Genomic DNA, 12710 nt, shown 5'->3' with positions numbered 1-12710 from the left:
TCCAACTCTCATTCTAACTCTTACTCCACTCTCATTCTAATCACATCCAGACACACCCCCATCCAGACACCCCCATCCAGACACCCCCATCCAGACACCCCCATCCAGACACCCCCATCCAGACACCCCCATCCAGACACCCCCATCCAGACACTATTTAATTCCTGCCCTACTCTAATTCTTTCTCTACTCTAATTCCTCATCCACTCTAATTCCTCATCCACTCTAATTCCTGCTCTACTCTAACTCCTGCTCTACTCTAATTCCTTCTCTACTTTAATTCCTGCTCTACTCTTCATCCACTCTTATCTTACTCTTCATCCACTCTTATCCTACTTCTACACTACTATTATCTTATTCTACTATTATTTTATTCGTATTCCACTTTTCTCTTATTCTCATAATTCTTCTCTTTTATCCTCTCCAACTCGTACTATATCCTCCTACTCTCTTGTTCTAATCATCTCCATCTCTTGCCTTACTCTTTTTCTTATCCTCTCTTTCTCCTATCCTACCGCTACTCCTACTATTTATCTAACTTCCCTCCTACTCTTCTCCTCTCCTTCTCTTATTCTCCTACTCCCTCTCTACTCTATATAAATATCATCTACCCACTGTCTATCCTTCCCTCTTATCCTACTCTCTTACCCTATTCTCCTACCCTATTCTCTTACCCCTATCCTCATCTCCTACCCTACTCTTGTCCTAACCCTATCCTCATCTCTTACCCTACTATTATCCTACTCCTATCCCACTCCTCTACTCTGTATTTACCCTCTGCTCACTCTCATCCTACTCTCTATATTTACTTCGTTATTACTTTATACTTACTCTGTATCTATTCTTCTCTATATCTACTTCTATCTTCATCTCTCATCCTCCCCTCCCACTCTCATATTCTACTCCTATTCTACTCTTTTACCTTCATCTCCTATCCTACTTCTATCCTCATCTTTCATCCTCCTCTCCTACTCTCATATCCTACTCTTATTCTACTCTTTTACCCTTATCTTCTATCCTACTCTTCTCTTACATCTCTCTACCCTTACTCTGTATTCACTCTCTGTACCTACTTATCTCCTTCTATCCTCATCATGTATACTACTCTCTTATCCTCACCTCTTATCCCACTCCTAATTCTCCTATTTTCATCTCTTATCCTACTCATATCCTACTCCCCTATCCTACTCATATCCTCATCCCTCATCCCACTTCTTCCCTAAATCTATCCTCATCTCTTATCCAATTATTATCCTCTCATACTCCTATATGCTCTTAATGTGGTATATCTCCACCTCAAGGGTAGGATATCTACTTATAGTAGTATACTTGTTGACTATATAAGTTATATAGGATAAACGAGGGAGGGATCGACCTCATTATATAAGGTATCGATCTCTATCATGCGACCACCGCATACTTACTAAATTTACTCTCATCCTCTTATTCTCCGCTTGCCTCTCCCCCCTTTCATTTCATTAATCCATTTTAATTCCATTAACGTATCCTCTCTCTTCCTTCATTCCATCACCACACCCTTCCCTCCTACTCTTCTCCTACTCTTACTCTTACTCATCTCCTATTCTGTATCTAACTCTTACTCATCTCCTATTCTGTATCTTACTCTTACTCATCTCCTACTCTGTATCTAACTCTTACTCCTCTCCTATTCTGTATCTAACTCATATTCTACTCCTAATCCTATTCCACTTTTCACCTTATTCTACTTTTATTTGTCTCATCTTCTACCCTAATCATACACGTACTTACTCTTATCCTCCTCTCTTATCTTACTCTTTCTACACTCTTCTCCTATTATTCTATTCCCCTACTCTGACTATACTCTTCTCCGATTATTCTGTTCCCCTACTCTTACTATACTCTTCTCCTATTCCTCTCTTTCTCTTACTCTACTATTATTCTCTCCCCCTGTTCTTACCCTTATTCCAATCTAGTCCTCTCCAATTATTATTCTACTTTCACTACCATCCTACTCATACTCTACTCCCTCTCTCTTCTATAACTCCCCTTCCTACTCCTTTCCTACTTTTATTCTACTCCTCTCTGTTCCTACCATTATCCTTCTCTCCTCCTTTCCACCTCATCTCTTCTACTCCGCTACTACTCCTCTCTCTCTCTCTCTTCTCCTACCTCTATCATTTATCTAACTCTTATTCTACCCTTACTCTACTATTTTCATATTCCACTTTTCCCCTACTCCTCTCCTATTCTCATACTTTTCTTCTCTTCACCTTCTCTTCGCCTATTCTTGTTCTACTCCTCTCTTTCTCTTCTCTTCTCCTCTCTTCCCTTCTCTTCTCTTCTCTTCTCTTTCTCTTACCCTTATCCTCTCTTATTCTTATCCTCTCTTACTCTTCTCATACTTATATACTAATCCTATTTTACTCTTCTACTGTAATTATATTGACATACTCCTCTCCTGCTGTTATTATGCTCCTATACTTATATTATTCTACTCGACACCTTCTCTTGTTCTCTCTCCTACTCATCTCTTACCCTTGGTCCATTCTTACTTTTTACTCTTATCCCCCTCTCTCTCTCTCCTCTCCTTCCCCTTCTCTTGTCCACATCTTATCCCCTCCTTTTCATCGACTCATCTCTTCCTTCATCTCCCTCTTATTTCACTCCATCGGTCCACACCTCTCCACTCCACCTCAGCCCTCCTTTTTACCACTCCGCCTTCTCTTTCCTCATTTCCATTCTACTAACTCTTCGGAGCTCTTCATTTCCTACTCTTATACTACCTTTCTCTTCTACTATTCTTACACTCCTTTCTTATCCTACTCTTTTTCTACTCCTCTCATATTCTTCTCTTCTCTTCTCCCACTCATCTCCTACTCACCACCTTCTCTTATTTTATTCTTATTTTTTTTTCTCCTATTCCTACTCCTCTCTTACTATTCCTACTCTTCTCCTAATATTCCTTCCTTGATTATTCTAGTCACATATTCTACTATTATACTTTTCTCCTTATCCCCTCCTACTCTTACTTTATTCCTATCTTGTATATCTCTTCTATCCTCCTACTTTTCTCATAATCCTATACTATTTCTCTCTTTTTATCCCACTCCTATCCCCTTCCCTTCTTAATCTACTCTTGATCTTACTCTTACTCTTACTCTTACTCTTATTTTTACTCTTATTTTTACTCTTATTCTTATTATTATTATTCTTCTTACTCTCCTCTCCTTCTTCTCCTACCCCTACCCCTATCTTCTTCTACTCTTATTCATCTGCTCTTCCACTCTAGTTCTCCTACTTTGCTCATATTCTACACTTGGCTTCTATTATATCTCTCTAATTATCCTCTCTTCTCATACTCTTCTTCTTCTCCTACTCTCCTTCTCTCCCACTTTCCCTCTCATCTCCTACTCTCCTACTCTCTTTGTCACTCCACTCCCTTCACCACTCCTCTCATACTCTCATATTTCTCTTATTCTCTTATTCCACCCTTCTCCTACTCGTATTATACACTCACTCTTATCCTAATCTTATTCTTCTGTTCCTCTCTTACCCCGTCTCTTATCTTATTCTACTCACAGATATCTCTTATTTGACTCCTCTACTACTCTTACTCTTCTTCTCTTCCTTTTCTACCCCCTACCCTCTTCTCCTCTTACGCCTTCCTTTCATCGCTACACACTCTCTTCCTTTTATTTTATCGGTCAATTCGCTCCCTATCCTTCTCTCCCTTCCTTTTCATCATCTCCCCGTTTCTAGATCCTGCTCCCTCTCTACCACTTCTGTCCAATTACCACGCCCTCTTGTCTCTTCCATTTCATTGCTCCGCCCTCTCCGTCCCTCCCCTTTAATCCCCCTCTTCACCGCCGTACCTTCTATCCTCCCTTCTTTCCACCAGCAGCCCCTCCCCTTTTTCTCTTTCCATCATTACTCCTCGACTCCTGTCGTCCCACTGCTCTGTACGACCCACTTCGGTTGATCCTTGCTCTGTATCGGTTATACACTCTCTGTGCTTACTCTATGCACTAACTTCCCATCCTTAATCTCTGCACCAGCTCCCCAACCTTATTCTCTACTTACTCAATATATTTACTCCTTACTTATTATCTATACTTGATCTTCGTGCTTACTCTTTATACCTATTCTCTATTTTTACCGTCTATATTTACCCTCTAGTAACTTTATATACTTACTTTTTATACTTAATTTTGTTTGGTATATGAGTGGCTGCATTCCAATATATACCAATTTATTTGTATTTCGTTAAATATATATATTCACTTACATTTATATATCTATATCGAAAAATTGCATGGTATATATATGCCTTCCAATATATATGTATGTGTGTGCGCTTTTCAACATATATATATTTATTAACGTTTTCTTTACTCTCATAATCTCTTATATATATTATATTGATATACCGAAATGCCTTGCCGGTGTACCTCTAACCAGGATTCTGCAGAGTATACCTGGAATAGATAGTATCTCTACACCTGACCATTGCCATACCCCCTGTTTGACTCACTCTATCACACTTAATTATCCGCTCCTGTTCTAACCATGAAACATCTTGGGTTAACTATGACAGGCGATATACTAACTTCGTGCACACTATCCATATACCCGTACTTGCTGTTTATGTTGAAATTTGTTCCCGTACATATTTGACGGCACAGGATTGTTTGATATATGTTTGAAGAGCTCCATACAGTGCCTCAAAAAAAACATCAAATAATTTCTCAAAAGTGGTTTCAGTATAATGAAAAGCTATTTTACTGGAAGAACCAATTGTTTATAAAAGGGCATACGATGGTCTTACTTTTATTGCCCTTAGCATAAGTAACGAATATACTTTATTTAAATATTCAAGAATTTACCTTACCAAGGACAATTAAATTATTATAAACATTAATTACCATTTATTACTTACCGTCATGGACACCAACATTATTCAACGGCTGATTTCTAAAAATCGACAATTTAGTTATTATCTTCGCCAACTACATTTGTCTGCCATCGACCTATCAACTTACGCCTGTACTTGTTCGTTTGTATGCGATTAATATAATGCACAAAGTGTCTTGCTCTGATACACTATATTAAGATATCTCTATGGGATTTCATTGTTTCCTCACCATCTAGTAGGTGCTCTCTAGGCACCTTACGATTACTTGTTTGACACCCTTGGTCGTCACTGGCATACATGCCTGGATATGTTACTGAAGCATACAGCCCATGACAGAGTACAGGCCTGACTGGTGCCTTACCCTTGGTACTGGGTTTTCTTCCTCATCCAGCTTCTTACTCCACGCATATCAATTGACTTGGCATTGGCGGATAGCTAGCTTAATTATAATCACTTATAATGCTTGACAGTTTTATAGTGATAACACTCTTGAGAGGTATGCGTACTAGTACACTGAAACTACAACAGACTGTTCAGCTAACCTCGCACCGTACTATTTCACGCCATGCAACTCTGTCCTTACTGGTATACATTTAGGAAGAAGTTCATCAACGAAATTACCCGTATATAAGCACAGGAGTTGTGACAGAATGATGAATTATTCGTCGCTCATTTATCCTATGATAGATTCGTCCGAATCCCCTCAGTGGTCTCTTACATATTTTCCTGAAGTACAATGTATATATTAAAAGCCGGGTATTCTCTTATACCACTAATAGAGCAGTAGAATATATATCTTTTGATCCCAGTTGACAAAAACTTTATAGTACACTTTGAATTAATATGGATTCTGGATAGATCAGTAGGGTTGATCAGAAAAGAATACTTGTCATTTCAACCTGACCCAATAATTGCCGCTACCATCACCAGTTCTACTTCCACCTCTATCATCTCCGAACTCACACAAATTAACCTATACAGTCTCTGTAATATACAATATCGGTATAGAAGCGCTTGGAGTGGCACAAGAACCAATGGAATTAATAGTTGTGCATACCTAGAATAAGAATGGGAATAAAATTAACAGAGAAATTCATGATGCTTTTGTGGGTATCTGAAGCAACCTCCAGGACTAAACAGGACTATCTCTTGTCTTATAGCATCCGATATAAAGCCTTGGAGAGTAATTTGAAGTTCCTCGTCTCTAACTCCAGATTGGGCCAGTGGAGACACAGCCTAATACTAGGCGGCTAGTATACTCTCACTAAAGATCCAAACTAACTTAATTCACAAAAATACTAATAATTAACCAAAAAATTGTCAGACCTTGTTAGGCGGGCAGGCTGTGCGTCAATCTTAAAAAAAAATAGAACTAGGCTTTGAATTTTTTTTTTAGTTTCATAAAATGCATGTTCGGTTAAGACATCAACAGTGCGGGTTTCCGCAAACTCTGAAGTATTCTAAAAGATAGGATCTTATGCTCCCTCATCTTTCATATTGTAACACATTTTACCATGGTTCGTAGCCGTTGTCATAGTATAGCCTCAATAGAAATAGTCAGTCTAATGAGGATATTTTGAAAATATAACTGAGGTTTCTTATGTGCTGATCCAGTAACACTGCATCATTTTGCAAGTTTATAGTTTAGACAAGATCGATAATCAACCCTTTTGTAGAAAGGCACTTCTAGATATGGCATTTGGCAGCTTGAAAGTGCTACCTAGATGATTTCCTCGTGAATCTACTATCAAACTCAAGAAGGCTGGAAAGAAGTTAGTAATTGGTAACCACTGTTATTTAATGATAGTAGGGCTCTTTGGTACGAAGGATACTGCTTACTCCCTTAGCGGACTGAAGTCGATAAACGGAAAACAAATCGTGAAAGTACACAATCTCCTCACCAAACCGCTCTATGGATGTTAGTTATTAAGCATTTACGCACCAATCGTTTCCTGACACTTTGACTACCTGTTACGGCATAACTGAGGCAATAGCACCAACTAAATGTGTCTGAATCAATAGCTTTGAAAACTAATACTCGAATGTTCTCCATCTGAAAGTATGGCCTCTGCTGCATTTGTACTTACTAAATACCAGTACACTCTTCTGTAAACTAGCACCTTCTTCTTATCGTGGGTCCTGTATGCGTGGAAAAGGAATATATCTATTCGTCTACTGCAGCCCTTATATAGACGATGCTAGTAATACGCTCCAAGCATCTCTTCCTGCACCTACATAGACGATGCTAGTAATACGTTCCAAGCGTCTCTGCCTGCACCTGATATTGCGGGAATGGTTACTAATCCAATTTCCTCTTGTTCCGGTTTTCTATTGGTTTATAGTTCATTGGAAAATCTTGAGTCGGTCTTGGCTATCAAGATACACCGTGTAGTCGTGTATCAAGTGTGACTGGACCTCTTAACCTGTATTCAATCTCTAGTGAACTTTTCGTGGGACTTCAAAGTCCGATAGACGCGGTCCTACGAGGCGTGTAAATTTCTCGTATTTACTCTAACTAGCCGTTTGATGCACTCCCAAAACCTAAGATCTCCCACTAATCTCCGCTCTAACCTACACACATATAGACTGGAACTTGTTCCAAGGTTGGCTGGATTTTCGTTCTGTTGCTGCACTTGCATAAGTTCCGAGTCCGGGGTGATACTGCCAGTCCTTTTCGGTGAATTTTTCATTCATACACCGCCACTGTGCCAGCCTCTCGAGTCCATTATATACCAAAATCGTATTCCTCCGTTCTCCACAAGCCTAAGCTAGAAAAGCAAGGGCCTTAGTTTCGCATGTTAGCGAGGCATTTAATATACATGGTTCGTATTAGCATTTATTTATAAAATATCAGATTTGAAGGCTTAAATTTGTGTAAATGTAAGCCGTACATAGGTAAATATCAGCATGGTTTCAATCCCCAGACAGATGTAGGCATATATGCAGGTGCATATGAGAGTATATGCATATACACAGATGCCTAAGGCCCTGACCAGGGTTTGTACCAGTTATGACGGACTTCCGTTACGCATCATGCTATAAGACAGGGTAGGAACGTATAATCATGGTAGCTTCGCATTAGGGCGCGCTGAATAGCGTCTACTATAGGAATAAAGAAACTGAAACTAGAAACTTAATTTCAAACGTAAATAAAGTTCGCACACTACATATCTTTGGATTCTAGCTCTAATTTAGAAGAGGTTAATATTACATAGTAATTTCAGAGATAAGCCCCATCCAAAGGGGGATTCTCCGTCATCCGATGCGGGGAAAAATCCTTGCTGCATATCGAACACTAAGGGGATCCTGGCTTGTCTGGTATGCCTTCTGTGGGAATTCCGTTTTCTAAACCATCACTCTTGAAATTTCTTGTCGACATGGGTATGATGTAGTTTTTTTAAGCAATCAGGAGAGTTTTTTACGCAGCATTTTACAATATTAAATGGTATCTATACTGTAACTGTTTTAACATTTTAGATTATTGAAGTATAGACAGATCTAGAAATACAGGGTAGCGACAAAATGAATTAAACCTTATAGGTTATAGAAATCCTGAATCGGTTAAGCCTTGGTTCTTGAAAGGCACCGAGAGTAAAAATTGAATACGGGCTGAATGACCGTAGCTGTGCCTGTATGCATAAGCCTACCAAGTCGCACATTTATTGACCCGAAACTTCTATGGCCCGACTGCATCTTCACTAGTACCATGTGAAACACTCTTTTTAGCTCTTTCGATCGACAGGATCGCCCATATTCTCCGTCTGCGTCATTTTGTCGTCTGGCTGCCCTGTACATAGCCAGACTTATAAGTCTGCGGGGACCCGGGATATGCATAGCGGTGCATGAGTCTTTGCATGCTACCGCTGATCGTCAATGCTTATGTATTTCGGTCATTTCAATGGCCCCCGGTGCCTCAAATAACCCTGGTCTACATACCTTATTTATTTATTTTTTACTCTGAATATACTCTCAGGATGTTTGAAACACTACTTGCAAAGGTGTGTGTAGACAACTGTATCCCTCTGAAATGAGTACATAAAATTATGCAAGAATAGTAGGCCACCCTCATTTTACCGTGCTTCCAAAAATGGCTGAAAGTAAACAGAGCTTCTATAGCTCGCCGGCTTTTGCAGAGATCTGCCTCCCAAAGGACTTGAAAGAGAAGTCTAAATGAAATTTTCCCGAAACTACCTGACAAAGTGCAAAAGGTAGCCGAAAATATTGAGTGATATACCTAGTAATGAACACCACTAGCTAGCCAAAAGAGAATATTACTGGCTTTATGAACTAGGTATACAAGAGGAGGATAAGAAGGTCCTTGTAGACCGTGTAGATAACCGTATCACGCCACTTCAAATGAGGGGAAGAACCTGAGCAAGCCGCAGTTTGTTAACGACGCACCATGTGAAAACCCCATTTGACGCAAAATTTACCCAACACTGTGTCCCTGACCCAAACAGGCTTAACGGGGCATGTTTAGTACCACTTAAATTATAGTTATGGGTTTCATGGCTAAATTTCTAATATTAATTTTATTACTCACGAGCTTGATTTATCAAAGTAGCACAGAGGCTTTTCATCTCAGAATACCACCTGTTCTTGATGTGACCAAAATTTTGGCTGCAAAATTTTGGGCAGCCCTGAAAATTACCACTTCAAGCCCTTGAGCCATATTTATTCAACGATGAATTTCAAAGTATGTGTTAAAACAAAGGTACAATATTAACGATATTTGGCTCATTTATTTTTTTAAGCCTTGCTCCCTTCTGACGTTTGGTGTCGATGTTGGGGGTCCATAGAGCGCAGGGGCAAGTACTATGTTTCTGACAAGCCCGATTAAATATCAGAGTTATATTTTCAGTCTCACAACTGAATCTTATAGTTCTCTGGCACAAGCTTAGGCTTCAATCACTGGGATGGCAGCGGTAGAAAGAGCTGTAAACGAGCCTCATTGTAAGCTGGCTTTGATAATATAAGAGATGAAGTAATAACTTAAAGAGGACTATTCACCCCATGTTTATCTTCCTAGTAGAAGTCATGTATAGGGTGCCCAAATATGATGTAGAAAAATGTAGAATGTCCCCTGAGTATCTGGGAATAGACAACCGAATAAACACCGCCTCCTGTGTCGACTGCTTGACATTGCCTGTGGTGAGGTAAACCACCATCATTTCCCGCATACTACCCTTTGATTCTCACATATTAGCCTCTCCGATTGTTCGTGATTCTAAACTCTATTACCTCTTAATCGCCATTTAGGCAGTTCTTGACTCATAAACAACCACATTGATTTCAAAATGCTCCTCATTTCAAGAAATCTCAAACACATCTTCACAAACACTAGCCATCCGCTCAGTACCAAATACTTGTCTCGTAGACATCCCTATTCCGAATACTTCTATCTTTAATAATTATTTTCTCAGTTGTATGATGGCTCGTGCATCCATATCCCTTTGGCCTATACCCTATCGATGAATCATTGAATGCGGGATAAACCCCACATTGTTAGTCCGAATCCTTGTTATACAATATCGCGTAGATGAGACAGAGTGATGAAAATAATAGACACTATTATGTATTATTTGTCAATAGGTACTGAAAAAGGCGAGTCTAGACTTTCCTTTACCACGTGTATGCCTCAACCGTGTTTGGATCGCCCCGAATCCCGAGGAGGAAAACTCCCCGTATCTCTGCGGTATACTATAAATATAACGCCAAAACCGCACTTCTTTTCGATCGCACTTCCCCTCTCTCCTCTACATGTGAGATGAATACATCACCTAGAACCTTAAACCCTTCCTTTATCCACCTGGAATATCACTCGTTTATAATCGATGACTTGGAGACAGGCATTGGCCAATTTTTCCGTGGAGAGCTCGGTATTCGGTTTCTTAGTGTCTATCCGTCGAGAAACATCACTCGAGTGAAATTCCTAACCTTACATCTTATGCCTGAGCTGGAGGTCGAACTACTTGTTGAGCTTGTGATAGCCACTCTCATGAGAAAACAAGGGGTGCTCCAATTTCACTGCGAAAAACTGAGTCGGGCTAATAGCAGAGAGTATCGCTTCTTCACTTTCTGTGGCACTTTATGGGGAAATATGTGCCTCGACACATACACTCCTCAGGGGGTTGACAGCAAGCATTCCAACTTCCTCCTTATATACCAAGCGGAGGTTTCTATGAACCGGTACCCCATAGATGTGGACCCCAATGCTGAGGAATTCAAGTCGGAAAACACAGGACGTATGGCAATATTTGAAATGGAAAAGGAAGCAGTTAACCGTGTGTACCGCAACCCATATGTAGGTGAAGACGCTATCCCTTGTCTATTCCTGGGTGAAGTTGCGCACAACAAGCAGAACCAATCTGGCGTGAATTGGGAGTATTCCCGCCGCTCCTTTCTGATACCACCACAGCCTCTGACTCCGTTTCATCCCCAGAATATACTTTATCCCCAAACTCCATTTCATCGCCAGGCCCCAATTCATCGCCAGGCCTCAATTCATTCCCGGGCTCCACCTTATATTCAACCACTTCATTCCCAGGCCCCCCTTTATCCCCGAGCCCCACTCCATTCCCAAGCACCACTTCATTCCCTGGCACCACTTCATTCTCAGGCGCCACTTCATTCCCAGGCACCGCTTCATTCCCAGGCACCGCTTCATTCTCAGGCACCGCTTCATTCTCAGGCACCGCTTCATTCCCAGGCCTCATTCAACCCCCAAGGCACTCCTCCGGTCATAACCCCCACCATCTACGCCCAGCAAGTGGTGGGAATGAGGTTAGTGACGGATATCAACGAAGTACCCGTCCTTAAACCCAATGCTGAAGCACCTGATCTGGACCCTCCCGTTGATGGGAGTAGCCCCGGGGTGATACCTCCTAGTCACCAGCCTAAGTCAGATATTACTACTAGTCAGACCAATGTCTTTACAGGGCCCAATCTCCAGAATTACTCCATCCATCGTCCCCCTATTGTTGAGCCGAAACTACAAAACACACAAGATACAAGGTTCACCGGTGTTCAGATAGTTGGAGATCGCCCAGTTATGCCCCTGATAACTCCCGACGAGAGAGCTATAGGCCTTCAGGTACCTACCCTAAGTCGCATAAAGCCCTCGAAATAATGCGGTCATCACCAGGACCCACTTGAAGTCACCGACAATAATTTCACTCATTGCAGAGTCATGAATATCGGAAATATTATGAGACAGCTGATAAATATGATTCTAAAAGTCTCAAAGAGGCAGAGGAACACTGGGGAAATGTTTTTTTGCCGTTCAACCTTGAGTATAATTACCAAACTGTAGCTCACAACGCTTCGAAATACGATTTGACAATAAATTAGTTCAGACAATTGTGAATCCATTGCGCGTTATACGAGGTAAACATCTTACAGTGTAACATCAATTAAGGATTTAGATTCCAAAGCTGTGTCTAGGAAGTTATCTCTACGGAAAGAGTGCCTTTTTGTCATTAATTTGCACTCAAACTAGATTAATCCTAAACGACTTGCACAAATCAGCTTCTGCTTCATCTCAAGGTCTTAACCACAAATCACAGTTAATAACGCAACCCAGATTTATTGGGTCGTACATCTGAAATTTCCTATAAAATACCGCTCATATGTCATCTACCAGTTGTTTAACCATGTCTCTAAGTATCTTGGTAACCTGTCGTTCGGGGAAGATTTCTGTCTCGGCCAGGGTCACTGCATACATCAGGCCTGGTCTAGAGGAGTGGGTTCGCCGGGTTGTACGAGCAAGAGGTGTTTGTGACGAGTAAAGCGATGCTATGGTGGCTTCGGAACTTAT

The 12710-nt window shown here is 40.7% G+C and overlaps 1 protein-coding gene across 1 annotated transcript; it reads left to right on the top strand.

The window, feature by feature from the left end:
• The first annotated feature begins 10638 nt into the window (after positions 1–10638).
• Positions 10639–12278, top strand: BABINDRAFT_161391 (uncharacterized protein). Its single transcript, XM_019128780.1, has one exon. It carries the CDS (start codon positions 10662–10664, stop codon positions 12021–12023), a length of 1362 nt encoding a protein of 453 aa, XP_018985787.1. The 5' UTR covers positions 10639–10661; the 3' UTR covers positions 12024–12278.
• Positions 12279–12710: the final 432 nt, after the last annotated feature.

Source organism: Babjeviella inositovora, assembly GCF_001661335.1.
Source record: "Babjeviella inositovora NRRL Y-12698 unplaced genomic scaffold BABINscaffold_5, whole genome shotgun sequence".
Lineage (NCBI taxonomy): Eukaryota > Fungi > Ascomycota > Pichiomycetes > Serinales > Babjeviella > Babjeviella inositovora.
The sequence above is the reverse complement of the archived record's forward strand: the minus strand, read 5'-3'. Positions and strand labels throughout refer to the sequence as shown.

What these genes read in the sequence shown, in the direction of transcription:
- BABINDRAFT_161391 (XM_019128780.1), top strand. Translation starts at nt 10,662, where the DNA reads ATGAATACATCACCTAGAACCTTAAACCCTTCCTTTATCCACCTGGAA.